At 42.1% G+C, this 19,276-nt stretch overlaps 1 protein-coding gene across 6 annotated transcripts in view; it reads left to right on the top strand.

Moving 5' to 3' along the window:
• ZBTB38 (zinc finger and BTB domain containing 38) overlaps nt 1-18,771 on the top strand; it is a 75,977-nt gene extending 57,206 nt beyond the window's left edge. For 5 of the 6 annotated variants that reach the window (XM_058551910.1, XM_058551917.1, XM_058551912.1 and 2 more), the window contains one exon: nt 12,385-18,771. In XM_058551910.1, coding sequence (XP_058407893.1) covers nt 12,385-15,972 — 3,588 coding nt within the window. In that variant the 3' untranslated portion in view covers nt 15,973-18,771. Of the gene's footprint in view, nt 1-1,098; nt 1,211-12,384 lie in introns of those variants that run through there. The other variant, XM_058551923.1, reaches the window with a different exon arrangement.
• Nucleotides 18,772-19,276: the final 505 nt, after the last annotated feature.

Here is a 19,276-nt window from a genome sequence, read left to right as displayed (position 1 = left end):
TGCTACCGTACACCTGGCCAGCTGTGAAGGGGACCAGGCCCAAGCCCATCATCTAACAGTGCTCAGGTTGCCCTGGTAACTGCGGCCCCTGGTCAGGTATCTGCTTGCCTTCACTTCGATCCTTAGCTGCCCTTCTTGGGGACCTCTCTGGCACATTCTGCTTCACTACAGGCAGCATTTCTTGGTGACTTCTTGGCATGTGACCCAGGCTGGCTGCTCCCAATGGCCCTAGCTCTTGAGTCTCAGCGTGGCTCTGTTTGTGCTGTGGGCTTCTGCAGTGTGGACTGGGTGCGGCACCAATTTGTGCTGGATAGAGCAGGGCAGGCGCTGTGACTCCCCTCCTGCTGTGTGTGCCGCAGGGAGGCGGCTGAGGGAAGGGACTGAGCATGCGCCGGCCGCCGTCAGACATCACAGCTCTGTGGTGAGCAGGGCGCTTCTCTGGACTCAGTTTCCACAGCTGTGCCGTGGGCATGATGATATCAGCTTCCAAACATTGAGCACTGACCCTGTTAATTCATTTAACGCTGCAAGGATATAGTGGTGTCTCTCTTTTACGTGCCCACCTTGCAGGATTGTGAAGGAGAGTAAATGAATTAAGTGAAGTGCTTCACAATCTGAAATAAATCAGATAAAAGCAATTTTATTTAAAATTGATTGGGGAAATTCAAACAGATGAAAATTGTAATTGGCAATATTTATGGTGCCTATCCATATCTAATGCTGATTTATAAACGTATCTGTTTACGGATTGTTCATTTAGTAAATGTAAATATTGAGGGCCTGCTAGGTGTCAGGTACTATTCCAGGTGCTTAAAATACATCAGTGAAGAAGATCAAGGATTGCTACTCTGGGGGTCCTTAAATTCCAGCAGGCAGATGGACAATGAAGATTGAGGAGGAAATTGTGTAGCATAGCGGATGTTCTGAGTGCTGTGGGAAAGAAGAAAGCAGAGCAGGGCACGAGGGTGGGGACTGCAGGGCAGAGGGGCTGAGCGCTTTTTAATCAAGGTGAGCGTCGTTCATGTTTTATCTGCATAGTCGATTCACTTAGTCATTCAACGAATGTTTCCTGAGTGCCCACCACGTGCTGGGGCCCGGAGCTGTTGCATGAACAGGCTGCATAAGCTCCTTTCCCCCTGGAGCGTACATTCTGTTGGGCAGAGTGGACAGTGAACAAGCAGGCAAATACTTGGGATACTTGCAGGTTGAGGTAAGGAGTATGAAGGAAATAAACCGGGCGACATGAAGGCAGGTAGAGGCGGGAGCAAATAGAGAGATCGGTGGTCCCTCTGAGTGACATTTGAGCTGGGCCTGAAGCATGAAAGTGAACCAGCCCGGGGCAGTGCTGAAACCAATGCGTTTAAAGGCCCAGGGCTGGAAGAGTCTTGGCAGGTGGAGTAAGCAAAGGGAGGCCCATGTGGTGAATACAGAGGGCTGGGCAGAAAGGAGCCAGTGAGTCTGGGGAGAGTGGACAGGACTCGTGGATGGTGCATGGCCTCTCAGATCACAGTGAAGGGTCTGGATTTTATCCAAACACCAGGAGAAAGACACTGAAGGGTTTTAAGCAGGCCTTGACTTGATCTCATTTGTGTCTTTAAAAGATCATCCTGTGTGCTGCGTGAAGAGTGGACTGCATAAGCAGGTCCCTCCATGGCCACCAGGTGAGCAGGACACAGTCGCTTCTCAAGCTGATTCCAGCCAACAGTCATTGAACCCCTGCTGTGTGCCAAGCACTGCGCGTGGTGGTTTTCATGTGTGTTATCTCGTCCACTCCTCTCTGCCCCAGTTTCTGGTCCATCCAGAAAGAACCAGTGTAAACTGTGATTCATTGTCTTGCAGTCATCCCCAGAAAGCCGGGCTGCAGAGGGAGCTGGGGGTGGAGAGTGAGGGTGCAATGGGGAGATTTAGGTAGTTTAACACCAAAGCAGCCGTTGGTGCTCTGTCCATTGTAGGATAGCCCATCCTTGCAACTAGCTAGGTTCATTCTTATTCAGAAGCCAAAATGTAGAACAGTTCTTCCCTCCGCCCTCCCGGAGAGGTAGCCATCAGCTGAGAGGAACAGGGCCATGAAATCAGCTGGCCCTTTAGGTTCACAAGAAAATGGTAGTTGGCTTTTGACATCAGCTCTTGATGATAAGTTCGCCTCTCAAATGAGAAGTTCCGGGGGACAGGAATCCTGTCCTGGTCATTTTCATCACTTGGTCCCCACAGCATTCAAATTAAAAATGCTTTTCAAATTAAAAATGACACTCAGTAGAGACTCTGAGTGCCAGTAGAATTCGGTTGAGACAAGAAATGGACACAGCACTCGAGGGCTTCAGAGAGAAATGCTCTAAGCCTGTTTGCCAGGTTTCTTAAGCAAGCAGGTGTCTGGGCAAGCTTGATCTTGAGATGAACCCAAAGTACCTGGGCTACCCTGAAATACTATTTTGTTTCAAAAAGAAAGAAAGAAACCAAGGACTTTTTCCTCCTTTCATCTTCCCAAACAAGCAGCCTGAAGTCGTTAACTGAGCACGTTGCTTCATTCGTGAACCTGATAATACTCATTCTCACGATCTATATGCATGCAACTACAAATGTAGGGACCGAATGTTTACCGTTCCAAAATAATATATTCAGATGAGGTTGTTCAGGCCACCCTCACTCTCTGCTGAATGCACTAGCAGCTTCCTGATGTTAGCCTTGCACACAGCCCAAATTTCAGTTAAAAAAGAAAACTTCCCTTGCCACACTACACCTTCTTGAATCTGATAGCTTAAATGCATTAAAGTCTGATAAAGGCTGCTCTTCTTTCCCCTTTTGGGCTTCATTTAGAAGGCAAATCAAGAGGATTTGCCCTTTCCTAGACACAGCTGAACTCTATAAAAGGCTTCTGTTTTGTAATCTGTTTTCGAGATCTGATGCGTGTGTTTCTAACACCCCGTCACGTGAGGAGGTCTGACGTAGTCACCCAACACAACTAGGAGAAAATGTACTGCAGGGATGTGTGTGGGATGGTGGAGCCGAGTCACTGAAGCAGCTCCTTTGTCAGAACACTTTCCACAGGGAAGAGCAGCCCCGTGCAGTAGATTCCACCTCGATATGGGCCCCCCACTGGCCCAAAATGGACTGTGAGTTTGACTTTTGCAGGATTCCAGGTCAGTCTCCTAATACAGTGCGTTCTTTTTTTAGTTGGGTTCTAAGTTTCTTTTTATAGAAGAAGACTTGCAGTAGAGGGAGGAGAAGGTTGCTCTGTCGACGCAGTTTTGTTATTGTGTGTGTTAGGAATCGAGCCTCCGAGGTGCTGCTGGAGGGCTCTTGGCCTTTTCCTGAGCAGACGTAGAAAAATGGAGTTCATTCTGGCCCTGGAGAGTGGGCTTGAGTGAGTGACTTCTAGTTCTCACAAAGAGTGTAAACTGGTACGGTTACTTCACTCTCTATCTGTCATGTCTTGAAGATTCACCTGTACTTAAAGATTTATTAATAAAAGCACACCAAATTTTATTAACAAGCCCTATAAAGTTCTACATAATAAATATGTGGGTTAACAACTTAAAGAGATTTTTCAAGATTATTTTTTTGCCTTGTGAGAGTTAGAGTTTATATGGCAGCCATCATTTTAAGTTTTTGGATTTATGTGTATTTCAGTAAAGTTGCCTTGACTAATTGGGGGAGAGAAGATTTAAATAAGCTGGAAGTACTGGGAATTAGTTGATCAGATCATTGCCAAGAATTATTTCCCTTTTTTCAAGTTCAGTCCCAGAATGAGTGAACCAGGGCCTAAAAGCAGTTTCCAGGATACAGTAGAGAGGGGGCTAATTTAATAGATGCATGGGTAGAATTATATGGGCAAACAGAACACCGTGACCAAGCTAACCTTTGAGACTTGGAAGGCAAGGATGGAAGCAATGATAGACGTGCAACAGACTATAGACAGCAGCCCTGCCAATCAGGGAACAGTTTTCACCTGAGTGTGGCGTGGAGGGACTGTGGGTCCACCTGGTTTTTCAGCCATGCTCAGACTCGAGATGGCAATCACTGCAAGCTTGGAAAGTTCAAGACAGCTATAGAGTACCTGTCTTTGTGACTGTGGGTGTGTGTGTCTGTGTTTCTCTATCTCTTGGTCTCTCCTTCTGTCTCCTGGAGATTTCTGCTTTGCATTTTACACACTTAACACTTGCATTCACTCTAACTTTAGTTCTTTTAGGCCTATGTATGATTTATTTTGAGTGGAATAATTTTTAAATAATTTTTTTAAAAACAATTTTGAACATTTTCTTATAGGTTAGAGCAGCAGTTCTCAAACTTTTTGGTCCCAGGACCCCGTTAAACTCTTGTAAATCATTTAGGACCCAAAGAGCTTTTGTTTATATGAGTTATATCTGTCAATATTTACCATATTCAAAAGTAAAAATGAGAATTTAAAAAACTATTCTCATGAAAAATGACTGATAAACCCAGTTGCATGATAAAATAACATGTTATTTAAAAAATAACATGTTATTAAAAAAAATTTTCTACTCTCTAAGTAGAAAATATAGTGAGAAGAGTGGTATTGTTTTACATTTTTGCAAATATCTTTAATGTCTGGCTTAACAGAAAGGCAGCTGGATTTTCATATCTGCTCCTGAATTCACTTGCAATGTGTTGTTTTAGTTGAAGTAGATAAAGAAAATCCAGCCTCACACAAATAGGTAGTTGGAAAAGGGAGAAATTTTTTAAATAGCTTTTTCAGTTAATTGTGGATGTTCTTTGATGCTACACCAAAACTTGACAGGTGGTCGTTTCTTAAAGATTAGCTGCAACATGGAATCTGAAACCCTATCAACGAACTTTCCGTACTTGTTACATTTAAATCCACTAGTCTCTCTTACACCTTTTAGCCCATGCATGATTTTTTATAATATGCATTGGTCATTTGGAAAATATTGGTTCACTGAGCTATGCATATCTTCCAGATTCATTACATAATATCCAAAAATCATACTCCTTAACATCACCACCAGCCTCGTTAGAAAAATCATTATGTACGTATCAAGCTATGGTGGTGGATACAAGTTTTCCAAAATTCTAATTTTCACTTGAAAGTCGAATATTATTACTGGCAAGAAAAAGGCTATTTTCTTGAAATGACAGGCTCACTTAGTTCAAGGAAATGTTTGCCCAGATACCCACATCTGAATAACCATAGTTTGTCTATCAGTCATTCTTTCAAGTAAAAATGATGTTCCATGAAAAAAATCAGCTAGTTCAGCTCACAATTTGAAGAACCACCGAAGTGCTTTTTCTTGAAGGCAGTCATGGTTTTTTCAATGTGCACCAGAAGTGTTGTATGTGTACCTCCCATTTTATCACACAGAATAGTAAAAAGATATATATTCAAGGATCAAGATTTAAGAAAATTAATCATTTTTACTCCTCCATCTGAGTGTTACTGGCTTGATGCCTGCTGAGGGGCCAGCCGTTTCACCCAGCATTGCCATTACTGCACATGTCAGCATAGTTAAAAAAAAAAAAAAAAAAGGCAAAAGACATCTTAGTGTTGTTATAAAAACAGTTTTGACCTCACAAACCTGCTGAAAGGGTCTTGGGAGACCCAGAGGTCCATGAAACACTGTGAGAACCACTAGATTAGAAGGAAACTAGAAAAAAAAAATGGACAGGAATCAATTTTTATTTTCCTAGTAATTTTCATCTCCATAGAGTAGAATTTGGGTTCATCTAGGTCTAATTTTTAAAGCTTTAAGTCAGGAGACTTTCTAAGCACAATGTATAATTTAAGCCATTTGCTGCTGAGGGTCTGAAGAGCCAGTTTCCCTCTGCTCACTGTCAGGATCGTCAACATGCATTGTACCATACAGGTGCAGAGGGTACAAAGATTAATGAGATTGTCCCTGCGCTCAAGAAGCAAAGAGGGAAAGATAAATGTGAACAAATGCATACTACTACATGTTACAATAAAGGTAAGACCTAAAAACTAGAAATTCCAGAGGAAGGAGGCTGCCCAGATGGGATGTCACCTGAGAGGGGTGGGTGTAAGGACTTGCCAGGCAGAGGAGCTAGGGGCTAGGACAGAAGAACCTCGAGAAAGGAAATACAATTTTTCTTCTAAAGCTTTATACAAATGGAATATAGAAATCTTTCAAATTATGAAAAAAGTCACCCATGGCTAGGGAGTGTGTGTGTTGTGGGTGTATTGATGTGGGGGTGGGGAGGCTGGGATGGAGAAGGGGCCTTCTGCTTTGTACCTTAATGCACTTCTGTACTGTTGGAATGTTTTACCATGAGCATAGATTTATTTTATTTTTTTAAAGCTAGTTAATTCTAAAAGCAGGTGAAAAAAAGTCATTTTAATCACCAAAAGTATATTATTTACGTGCCCATCTTTGCAGTATAGGTATATGTATTTATTATATAAGGTTGGAGTATGGCAGGAGACAAAAGCAGCAGAAGATTCTAAATATGCTATTTAACTAGAATTTCCCAATGGCATTTATAAAAAGTATAATTATAAAGTATGTTTATTATATATTTTTAAAATTCTTAAAAGCATTTTACATACTTATAAAGTATACTTTATTAAATATACATGTATGTACTTATAACTATAATATAGAATTTTATAATTAATTTATAGAGAGGTTTATATTTTGTTTACATATGTATACATATAAATACGGGATGACCATTCAACCTCATTTCCCAGGGTGCAGCCCCAATGTATACCTGTCTCCCTGGCACAGCTATTAGTTGTACCCCCTTTTCTCTCTCAAGGGTCCTGTTTTGGATGCTGAATTATATGTTCATCCTACTTGTATGTGCTTATAAAATATATGAACATATAGCATAATTCATATATTTATATAGTCATACATTTATTTGTATATACATGTGGATATATACATAAATGTATTTATATATTTAGAAGATATATGTTAAAGACTATTACGGCTAAAATACAAACTCAGGAAAATGGTAACATAAGTCAGATGAACACAGTTATCTAATTACAAATTAGTTTATTTTTTAAAAATATTGGCTCACCAAAATTTTTGCGTCTGTAACATTTTTGTTAGCCTTTTTCATGATTATCTATTCTGTCTTGGTAATACCACTGAGAATAGTAAATTTATTACATGAAACTTGCTTTCTAGAAAACATTTTAGCAAGTTACATGTAAATTAAATCTCATCTTCTTTCCACTTTATATTTCTTTTTCTGAAGTCTACAGTGGGCTTTCCATTGGCAGGAACTCCTAAGACTTCTGTTGTAAGTTGCTCTCCATGAAGAAATATAGTGGAGGAGGTCACTTTCACTTTTTTAAGTCAAAGAATACTATTTTTGGTGAGAATGACTGCCCTCCCCGCTGCCCCCCCCCACAAGCTCATTTATAAGTCTTAATTTAAATTTGGGGATATCCCTAAAGTATGTCTGATAAGATCTGTGGATCTAAATGTTATTTCACTTAACGTTTTTATCAGTCACACAAATAGAACTGGCTAAAGGGGCCAGGCTGGTCATGTTACTGAGAGAAGCCACTTGGTGGTAAGTGCTTGGACAGGCAGTGTGTGCGTGCAGGTGCCCGTGACGAGGACACAGCTACTAGGTGCCTGCCAGGCAGGCAACACACCCCATTGTTGCCCAGTCTTCCTATTTTTCAAGGAAAGGTATGTTGATTTTTATGTTAAATCTTACTCTTTTTCAACATCAGCTCAGTTTTTCAAAAACATGGTTCCAAAAACCATGTGGGTCAAACAAAACCTGTGGGGACCAGATTTGCCCGTGGCCTACAGTGGATCTCCTGTGATCTACAGACTTTGAACTCATTTCCTTGTTGCACTTTGAATGTGTAGAATATGGCTTCTAGCTGGTGGCACCTTCTGAGATCATCGGATAACTATGGTCTGGAGGCTATTTTTGACAAAACTAGGTGGTTTCGATAAGGGGCACCGTTAAGATTGGAAAGGTGGGTGCTAGAGTCTTAAAGACGTTAAAGGGCACCTTCAGCAACTTTCACTGCTTTTTCAATTTGTATTTGCAGATTTGGATTCTTTGTTTTAAACTGTTATGTTGACTCTTCAGATTATAAGCTTCCTGAGGGCATTAAACTCTGACTCGGTGCCTCTTTCTGACTGAAATTCCCTTTCTCCCCTCTGTCCCTATCTGCAGAGCTGAATTCTACCCACCAAGGTCCACTGAATGTCACTTCCTCCTGCAGGGCTCTGCCGAGCCTCCCCCTCTGCCTTCCCTCACTCCTGTTCCCAAGCCACTCTCCCCGGAACTCCCATGACCTTCTCCAGCCTGCCTGATCCCGCACAGTCATTGGGTATCTTTGTTTTACAGTATTTCATGAACACATCTTATTTCGCCTGCTACACTACAAGCCTTTGGGAGCAGAATTTTCATTTCCCTTGTGGCACAGGGTTTTAGTATCAGCTGCCAGGCCTGGTTCTGGCTGGTTGATAAAAACTACCTGAAGAGCCTTTGAGACAAGGTGGGAAGGAGACTTTTCAATATTTACTTGTTGCGTCTTTTGAATTTAGTATCCTATGAGTATATTCCTTATTCACTAAATAAGTATAAGTACAAAAATACATATGGAGGGGCTGGCCCGGTGGTGTAGTGGTTAAGTTTGCATACTCCGCTTCGGCGACCTGGGGTTCACAAGTTCTGATCCCGGGCTCGGACCTACGCACTGTTCATCAAGCCATGCTGTGGCGGCATCCCATATATAAAGTAGAGGAAGACTGGCACAGATGTTACCTCAGTGACACTCTTCCTCAAGCAAAAAGAGGAGGATTGGCAACAGATGTTAGCTCAGGGCAGTCTTCCTCACCAAAAAAAAACATGGATTCCAGGGTCTCGCCCCAGCTGTTCTGAACCAGAATCTCTGTGGGAGCAGGGGAGGGGGAATCTGTAAATCTGTACTGTTTTAAAGCTTCCCGGGTGATTTTGATGCATAGGCAGGTTTGGGAACTACTGTCCCAAAGCATATAGTAGGTATTCAGTGAGCATCTGTTCAGAGGACGAGTGGACACTTGTCCTCCTATAACATTTAGCCTGATGCCTTGTCCTTAGCAGTTCTTCAGTAAATATTGGTCGAGGGAATTAAAATAAATTGTGAGCTCAGATACCATCCCCCCATCCCACTTTCTTAGCTGGGGTGGGGCCATCTACTCCCCCAAGGCTCTCACTCTGTCTGGGTGGATAGGCTGCTTCCCACCTGGACCACTGGGATGGCCTAACTAGCTGCTCTCCTACAGCCAGCTTCCCTCCCTCTGATCCTTTCAGCACTCTGCAGCCCGAGTGATTTTTTTTTCAGTTCAAATCAGATTCTGCCTTTCAGTGGTTCCCTCTTACCTGCAGTATAAAATTTACTGTGGGGAGTCCTTTAGAGCCTTTATGATCTGGTCTGGCCCTTCTTTTCCTAGCCTGTCTCATTCAACAGTTAGGTGCCAAGGCCTGCCATGTGCCAGCACTGCTGAGGACACGGGACAGGGCAGTGCACGCCCTCTCCTGCCACCAGTCCCTGAGTACATGATACCCTCTTATCACTTTTTGTTTGTTTTGCCTGTGGTGTTCCTTCTGCTTAGAATGCCCTTCCCACACCCCTGTTTTATTCATTGATGCCAAGCTTTCCAGGGCCCCTGTGAACAATAAGTTGTCACGTCATCTTCTAACACTTTGTGCATGCCTTTATATAAGGCCTACCATCATGGATTCCAATTTTTAGTTGACCGTTCTCTTTATTCCCCTAGACTCTGAGCTCCTCAAGGGAAGTGATGGCTTACTCTCCTCATTATCTCCAGCTCCAAGCACTGTCTGACCCTGTGAGGCATTAACATATTTGCTGGATAAAATTGATACAAGAATGAAGTTTTTTTGTGTGTGCCAAAAAGGCAAATCAAGGTGCTAGTTAGTAACTATGATTTTAAAAGGATTTCTGCCACACAGTTGTAGATATTCCCCTGAAAGATGTCATACTTGGATTTTCCAAAGTTATAAGGATGTTTTAATGACATAAAATGATAGTTCCTATTATATATGTTTTTCTAACTGTAAGTATGACTGAGATATTATTAAATGTTAACAGTTGGCCTTTTACTAGCCATCCTAACTGAATAATCTAAGAGAAGAATCAGAGAATCCCACAGAAGTGAGTGGGGTTTATAATCTGACACCCTAGAGTATTTATTAGCTTGATGTGAAGTACTGTATTCCCCCAACTGGAGGTGGAGCCCAGTGGGAGGTTCAGTGTGCTGTGAATTGGAGTGTTTTGGAAGAAGCAGTAGTTTTGAGATGGAAGGACAACATAGATGACATCAGCATAGAACTAAGCCAAGATGGAAGCCAACTTTTTTAATCATATGGCATGGGTTTTGCCAGATCTGAGACTATCCAGTCAGGCCAAATAAAGAGTTGAAGTACTGTATGGGCTTCAGTGAAGCCAAACAGGGTAAGAATAAATGAGTCAGGAGAGAAAGTGGATTCTGCAGGGGCTCAGAACAGAGAGACCTCAAGAAAGGCAAAGGAAACATGAGCAAAGTATGTTATTGATCTATAACCAGTGAAGGACGGAGTCCTGCAATGTGTTCAGGGGTGACCTTTTCTCCCTTCAGGGGCACAGAGGAAGCCATCAAGATCCCATTTCATTTAATTCCATTTTATTTATAGATCAATCCCCCACACTTCCAGAAAAGATTCATGGAAGATTATAATTAAAGGCAGGGTAAACAAGAGTAGAAGAACTAATGTTAAATAAAGAAAGTGAGACAATAGTCACACCAGAAACCCAGGCTAACAATGGCTATAACAGTTAATGGTAAAAGTGAGTTCTAAGCTTCCTTGTCTCAAGAATTAAAAGAGAAAAATGGTGAGTATATTGTTCTCATTATCTGATTTGAAGAATTTATCAGTAGAAATGCACTTTTTCCAATGGCCAAATGAAATAAAAGAATTTAGCAAATGGATCCTTGTATAAAGGACACTAAATAACATAACGGGCACAACTTATAAAAGCTCTGCAAAAAGTAAAAAGGGATTCTTTCTGTGGGCATCTGGTCTTTCCAAATGAATAAATGCTGTGAGCTACACGTTATCCTCTAGTGCTAGGAGGCATTACCTCTGCGAGTTAAAGATCATCAAGCTATATGGCTCTCTGGATGTCATCTGATAAGGGATAGAGACTGGATGAATAGCTGGTTAGTATATCCTTCAGACTAGAGGGGGTTTTTAAATTTTAACTGCAGGGATGATCTATTAGTGTATAGTGAAATTAGTTTAGTGAGTTGCTGCTAGCATTTTTTAAATGAAAGATAATGGAACAGAACAGAATGCATCGCACGCACATCGTGAGGTTAAGTTTTAACTTCACTTCTGTCTTGGGTCACTGTGTACCATGTATTTCTTACTCTGGGGAAGTGCGGAAGCTGCTGCTTTTGACTATCACTCACTAGAATATTGGTTGGTAGGCTCGGGCCATCCCAGGCTCATGGTATAGAACATATATAGAGAATAACAAGAACGAGGCTCCGGGAAGAACAGAGATAAGATCCTCGGACCAGAACAAGGGCCACTGTGCCTTTAAATCGTGATAATTCAGGAACCTATGACTAGACTTGGTATTGTAAACTCAGAAACACACTTTCGTGGTGTCGTGTTTTGTTTCCTTTTGGTTTGCCTTCGGTACCTCACAGAGTTCTTTTGAAAACCCCAGTCTACTTTGGCTGTAATGAAAGAGAAATCGGAGAAGGAATGGGATGGGTCCGCCCAAGGGCCGGTAGAGCAGAGGCGGGGTGCCCCTGGTGGTCACACTCGGTCACGCAGGCTGAGACTTGGAGAGCTGCTCCAGAGCCACGAATGAGGACTGGCTCTTCCAGATCTTTCTTCTCTGAGCAGGCAATGCCTTTACATACAGGTACTGCTTCCTGAGGGAAAACTGTTTTAAAATCATTTTCCTGCTTCGTGAATTTGTTTGGGTCAGATCATCAGGGCTATCTTTGAAAATAAATCAGAGGCTTGTGGCAGGACCATGGCTTTGCCCAGCTCCAGGGTTCAGTACAGCAGCCTTGAGTGATGATGAGACCCTTAACACTGGAGGGGAAGAAACCTCCGCCTCCCAAATTTGGACATGTGTATATGGCTACAACTTTGAAGGAAGAAGGAGAAAGAGTTCTGGGAGGATTTCCAACCATAACAACTGTTAGCAATGGTATGAGAAACAGGCTGAGGCGAGATAAAGATTTAGCTTCTAATGTTGACTCCAAGTCTTGGAAGCAAAACAGAATGAGATAAAAACCTGTATTTTCATACAAAACAAAAGTTTTTCAAAGAGGTTGAAATATTCTAGAAATAAAGAAGCTACTTGTGGAAGGGCCTCTGACCAGTTCTCTCCTCTTGTTTCAGATGACAGTCATGTCCCTTTCCAGGGACCTCAAGGACGACTTTCACAGTGACACAGTGCTCTCCATCTTAAATGAGCAGCGTATTCGAGGCATTTTATGTGATGTCACGATCATTGTGGAAGACACCAAATTTAAAGCCCACAGCAATGTCCTGGCTGCTTCGAGCCTTTATTTCAAAAATATCTTTTGGAGCCATACAATCTGTATTTCCAGCCATGTCCTGGAGCTGGATGATCTCAAAGCTGAAGTGTTTACAGAAATCCTTAATTATATCTACAGCTCCACAGTTGTCGTCAAGAGGCAGGAGACAGTCACTGACCTTGCAGCCGCAGGGAAAAAGCTGGGAATATCCTTCTTGGAAGATCTTACCGATCGCAGCTTTTCCAATTCCCCGGGTCCCTATGTATTCTGCATTACTGAGAAGGGAGTGGTTAAAGAAGAAAAAAATGAAAAAAGGCATGAAGAACCGGCCATCACTAATGGGCCAAGGATCACAAATGCATTTTCCATCATTGAGACAGAAAATAGTAATAACATGTTTTCTCCGCTGGACTTGAGGGCAAGTTTCAAGAAGGTCTCTGACTCCATGAGAACCGCTGGTCTCTGCCTGGAGAGGACTGATGTCTGCCACGAGGCGGAGCCCGTCCGGACCCTGGCCGAGCACTCGTATGCCGTTTCTTCCGTGGCTGAGGCTTACAGGAGTCAGCCTGTACGTGAACGTGATAGCACTTCACCTGGTAAAGCAGGTAAAGAAAATGGCGAAGCTCTTACAGCAAAGCCAAAAACATGCCGAAAGCCAAAGACACTCTCCCTACCCCAGGATTCTGATTCAGCTGCAGAAAGTATACCACCTCCTCCAGTAACCAACGCAGAGGTTAATCAAGAAAGAAGTCCACAGCCAGCTGCAGTTCTTTCTCATTCAAAGTCTCCCAACAATGAAGGAGATGTCCGTTTTTCCAGGGAAGATGAAAATAAATCCTCTGACGTTCCTGGGCCGCCGGCAGCAGAGGTTCCGCCTCTCGTTTACAATTGTAGCTGTTGTTCCAAATCCTTTGACAGCAGCACTCTGCTCAGTGCCCACATGCAGCTGCACAAGCCAACCCAGGAGCCTTTGGTGTGCAAGCACTGCAACAAGCAGTTCAGCTCCCTGAGCAGATTGGACCGGCACGAGCAGATCTGTATGCGGCCCAGCCACATGCCCGTTCCGGGAGGAAATCAGCGCTTTTTAGAAAACTATCCTACCATTGGACAAAATGGAAGTTCGTTCACGGGTCCAGAACCTTTATTATCTGATAATAGGATTGGTGACTTTTCCAGTACCGGAAATACCTTGCCAGAAACAGACCACATGGTTAAATTTGTTAATGGGCAGATGCTCTACAGTTGTGTTGTATGCAAACGTAGTTACGTGACTTTGTCCAGCCTCCGCAGACATGCAAATGTTCACTCATGGAGAAGAACATATCCTTGCCATTACTGCAACAAAGTTTTTGCATTGGCTGAGTACAGGACAAGACATGAAATTTGGCACACAGGAGAAAGGCGATATCAGTGCATTTTCTGCCTTGAAACTTTCATGACCTACTATATACTCAAAAACCATCAGAAGTCTTTCCATGCCATAGATCATAGACTGTCCATCAGTAAAAAAACGGCAAATGGAGGCTTGAAGCCTAGTGTCTATCCATATAAACTTTATAGACTCCTGCCTATGAAATGCAAGAGGGCTCCTTATAAGAGCTACCGAAATTCTTCCTATGAAAATGCTCGAGAAAGCAGTCAGATGAGTGAGTCTGCACCTGGTCCCTACGTTATTCAGAATCCACACAGCTCTGAATTACCTTCACTGAATTTCCAAGATGGTGTGAACACCTTGACCAAGAGTCCAGCCATCCCATTGGAAACACCTGCATGTCAGGACATACCCACTTCTGCCAGTGTGCAAAATGCAGAGGGCACCAAATGGGGAGAGGAGACCTTGAAAGTGCATCTTGACAATAACTTTTATTCAACTGAGGTGTCAGTTTCTTCCACTGAAAATGCTGTCAGGTCTGACGTCCCGGCAGGGGAGGTTCCTGCGTTGTGTGTGAGTAATGGCAGCGAGAACTCCGCCTCAGTGATCAGCTACAGTGGCTCGGCACCCTCAGTCATTGTGCACAGTAGCCAGTTTTCCTCGGTGATAATGCACAGCAACGCTGTTGCTGCCATGACCAGCAGCAACCACAGAGCCGCTTCAGACCCAGCCATCAGTCAGTCCCTGAAAGATGACGGCAAAGCTGAGCCAGACAAAGTGAGTAGAGTTGCCAGCAGACCCAAAAGCATTAAGGAGAAAAAGAAAACTGTACCATGTAACAGAGGAGAACTACCAGAGGAGTCAAAATACATTGCTGATCCTGGAGGGTCGTTGAGCAAAACCACAAATATCATTAAAGAAACCAGTAAAATTGAAACCTACATTGCAAAGCCTGCTCTCCCTGGAACCTCCACAAATAGCAACGTCGCGCCCCTTTGCCAAATAACAGTGAAAATTGGGAATGAAGCCATTGTGAAAAGGCATATCCTAGGATCTAAATTGTTCTATAAAAGAGGAAGAAGACCCAAGTATCAAATGCAAGAGGAGACTCTGCCACGAGAGAGTGACCCGGAGACCAATAGAGACAGCCCACTTGGGCTTTGCCAATCCGAGTGTGTGGAGATGAGCGAAATGTTCGACGATGCAAGTGACCAGGATTCCACGGACAAACCATGGCGCCCTTACTACAACTACAAACCCAAAAAGAAATCCAGACAGTTGAGAAAAATGAGGAAAGTCACCTGGAGGAAAGAGCATGAAAACAGGAGCCCAAGCAATAAGTGTAAATACCCAGCAGAACTGGACTGTGCTGTGGGGAAGGCTCCTCCGGAGAAGGCCTTCGAGGAAGAAGAAAATAAAGAGATGCCTAAGTTGCAGTGTGAACTCTGTGACGGAGACAAGGCCTCGGGGGCTGGAAACCAAGGACGGCCCCACCGACATCTCACTGCCAGGCCCTATACCTGCGAGCTCTGCGCCAAGCAGTTCCAGAGCCCGTCCACACTCAAGATGCACATGCGGTGTCACACCGGAGAGAAGCCGTACCCATGCAAGACCTGCGGCCGGCGCTTTTCCATGCAAGGAAACTTGCAGAAACACGAACGCATCCACCTGGGCGTGAAGGAGTTCGTCTGTCAGTATTGCAACAAGGCGTTCACGTTGAACGAGACCCTCAAAATCCACGAAAGAATCCACACTGGCGAAAAGCGCTACCACTGTCAGTTCTGCTTTCAGAGTTTTTTGTATCTCTCCACAAAAAGGAATCACGAGCAGAGGCATATTCGGGAGCACAACGGGAAGGGCTATGCCTGCTTCCAGTGCCCCAAAATTTGCAAAACAGCTGCTGCCCTGGGGATGCACCAGAAGAAACACTTATTTAAAAGCCCAAGTCAGCGGGAGAACACGGAAGGTGACGTGTGCCACGAAAACTCAAATCCCCTGGAGAATCCACATTTCATTGATTCAGAAGACAATGGCCAAAAGGATAACGTACAAACCATTGTTGAAAATGTCCTTTGAATGGCGATACTTAGAAAAATCTTCAAAAATCTAAGTTGGTGGGTTTGTGTTTTGAGGAGTTTTTTTAGTTAGCTGTTTTCTTTTTGTTTTTGTTTTTTTTTTTTCAGTTTAGTTTTGTTTTGTTCACGTAACAGTCATGAAGGAGTGAAATGTAAAAAAGAAAATCTCATTTGTGAAAATTCCAGAAAAAGGATCCTAATATCTACTTTGGGTTTTAGCATTAACTTCATACAAAGTGCACAAAAACAAAACAGCTGATCCTCCTATCCCAAGTATCTTGTGAAAGTTTATGAAGTTCTTAGCTGTGGTATTTCTGCCAGTGAAAACAAAGAGTTTAATTTTAGCCTAATATAAAACTTTCTAGTAATTGCTAATAGGAACTGGCTGCTGAACTGTCTTTAGTCACTGGAGAAGATAAGGGTCAGATATCATGAAAATGTCATCTTCATAAATACGTTAAAAGGTGAATGAGCTATGACAGTCATTATTCCCACACAGCTTCTGCACTATTAAAAATTGTTTAAATTAATGGATACATATGAAATACTTAATAATATAGCTGAAAATATGTGTGAAATAAGTAACCTAAGTAGAACATTCATACATTATCTAGAACTACTTTTCTGCAACACAAACCTTGTAAGATACGTATATAAATCACTATAACTTTTAACTGTCCATCTCCCCTGTAGAGAATTATAATGATGAGCAATAGATCTGCAAATAATGAGGACTGATGTAAAAATCAGTAGAAAGCATTTTGGATATGACTTAAGAGCATGTGTATGCTTTTAGATGGAATGCTGTTCTCTTGAAGTATGGCTGAGCTATTATTAGAATTGGTCTACTCGAGTCACTGAAAACATGGGTCATGCCTTATCTATGGGGAAGAGCCTTCCCAGAATTTACCTGTGATTACCTGTGCTGTATATTACTTTGCTGTGGCCTCACCTCAGAAAATGAAGAAGCGTCAAATTCTTCTGAAACTCCCTGCAGTCTTCCACCCATCACAAGGCCGTGGATGTGGAGGTCTAGTCCAGATAGACTTAACCAGCCTCAAGGGGTCAAGTAAAACCTGACACCTCCCATTCCACTGAAGGAGTGTCCAGGAAGGTTAGCACAAGGCACACATACAGTGATGAATTTCCAAGCACTTGAAAGTGACAGAAAGCCTAATCCCTACAATTATTAGCCTTCTTGGAGACTATGCAGCCCACAAGTATATACTAGTATAAAACAAAAGGACAACAGAAACACCCCCCTCTACCCCACCCATTAATGATTTGATTGGGCAAGAGGAAGTGATGACCTTCCTTGCCTCAAGCAGTAGCTTTGTTTTTGAGGGGTGGGGAGAGAGAATGTGGAATGACAAGGTTCCATCACTTACTGACATGACTTAGAAATATATCCACAAAACCAGATGCCTTGCCTTCATGTTTGCAGACATCTAACCCCCTTGCCTAAAAATCCACTTAAGTTTTCTAATGTTCTTTTCCACTGACCCACACCATCAACATTGCCCTCAAAGTCTAATTGCCCTCTAGGCTATTTATTCCATCATGTGGACTAGGTTCCTGGGAAGCTGGAACTCGTGATTCTTACTTTTTAAACTGCCAGAATAGGAGGGAGAGAGAAAACATTCCTACCCTTTGATCACCAGTGTGAGCAGAATCCAGAACCCGATTTAAGGGTAACCTGCAGCCATTCATATTCATGGGATTTGATAGATGGAAACCCAAGTTTATCCAAGGTTGCAAGGTTACCATTATGAAGAAGTAGCTCAAAGGACTCCGGTTTCTCTCTCTCCGAGTGTTGTGGTGTCTCCATGAAGAAGACTTAATATGGATTTGGGTGGGCAAGAAAGCATTTAAACACCCAGAGAAGGACATGATCAAAGCTGACCTTTTTATACTATAGTACTTTGCTGTTAAGTAAGCCCAATGTTGTACCTGCATTTATCTTTTGTTCTGCTTTCACTTACATACAGTATTATGTAATAGAGACAAATGGGAAAATGCAAGCGGACTCAAGTCTATTTTATACATTGTATATATGTACACCTGCACTATTCATTTGGGTTTTGTTAAAGAGATAGTCACAAAGGGCTTATGAAAATCATTTTTGAATTGATAATTAGAATATTGAATAAGCAATCCTATGATCCATTAATTTGTTTTATCTCAATTAGGATTATGAATCGAGGAGAATTACTGTGTATTTTAGTCATTTTGATTTGAGGTAACTCCAAATATAAAATTATTACATGTAGTGATGTCTCTCAGCCCTTACATGTGGATATTTTTTAAGTGGACTTGTATGCTGATAATTCTAGACCAAAGTAAATATGGCAGAATATTTATACATGAAAAAATAATTTTGCAAATATTTTCTATAATTGTATTATTCGTTTAAAATGTTGATAGCTTGTGTTAGTTTCAGGGAGGGGTGTATATTTTGATAAAAAATACTTGACTTTGTAATTCTGTATATTCTATACAATTTATAGCAGAGCCGTTTTAAGACAGCCTTGTCACATTTTTTGTTAATTGTGAAAACTTTATTATGAGTGATGTTTAAGTATGCATTGAGTACATACCGACCAACTAGAATTAAAGTAAGTGTAAACAGTGAGCATACTGTATGCTGTACAAGATATATTGTAATTTGCTGTTTTAGCATCTGTATTTTGGTTAGAAGATATTATTAAATGCAGATGTTAAGGGTTGGAAAAGTCTAATTTTATTTTTAGAAATAATGAATATAAATTTGTTTTTGCTTGATTAAAATAGCTTATTCCTATGTTAAGTCTCCTTTTAAATGTTTTAATGTTAATTCTTTTGTGCAGCCAAGCAGCTATTTCATCTGTGTGAGTCAGAGCATTGTTTCACATATTATTCATTCAATATATTTCTGTTTCCTTACTTGTTTACATTCCATAGTACCTACTTACATGCTTGGGACTCAAATGGAATATGACATTAAAAAAAAAAAAGCGGAATAAGAGAGATTGAAGTCTGCTGGTAATTTAGTGCTTTGGATAGGCCTGATCTTATGAAAATCACTGAGTGTTGGAAGCATTCTGCTCTGCTCATCCACAGGAAACAAATTACACTATCGAGTGCCAGGTGTTGGGCAACATTCTTTACATCGGCTGTTTCATTCAGTCCTTCCCCAAGAACCCTGGGAAGTAGACCTCATTATCCACATTTTATAGTGACTTTGAGAAGATCCCACAGCCAGACAGAGCCAGGATTCCAACCCAGGGCTGCCTGACTCCAAAGCCCGTGTTTTTGTTCCTTCTCAA

This window comes from Diceros bicornis, chromosome 2 (assembly GCF_020826845.1).
Source record: "Diceros bicornis minor isolate mBicDic1 chromosome 2, mDicBic1.mat.cur, whole genome shotgun sequence".
NCBI lineage: Eukaryota > Metazoa > Chordata > Mammalia > Perissodactyla > Rhinocerotidae > Diceros > Diceros bicornis.
Note: the sequence above shows the minus strand (reverse complement) of the source record. Positions and strands in the feature narration are given on the sequence as shown.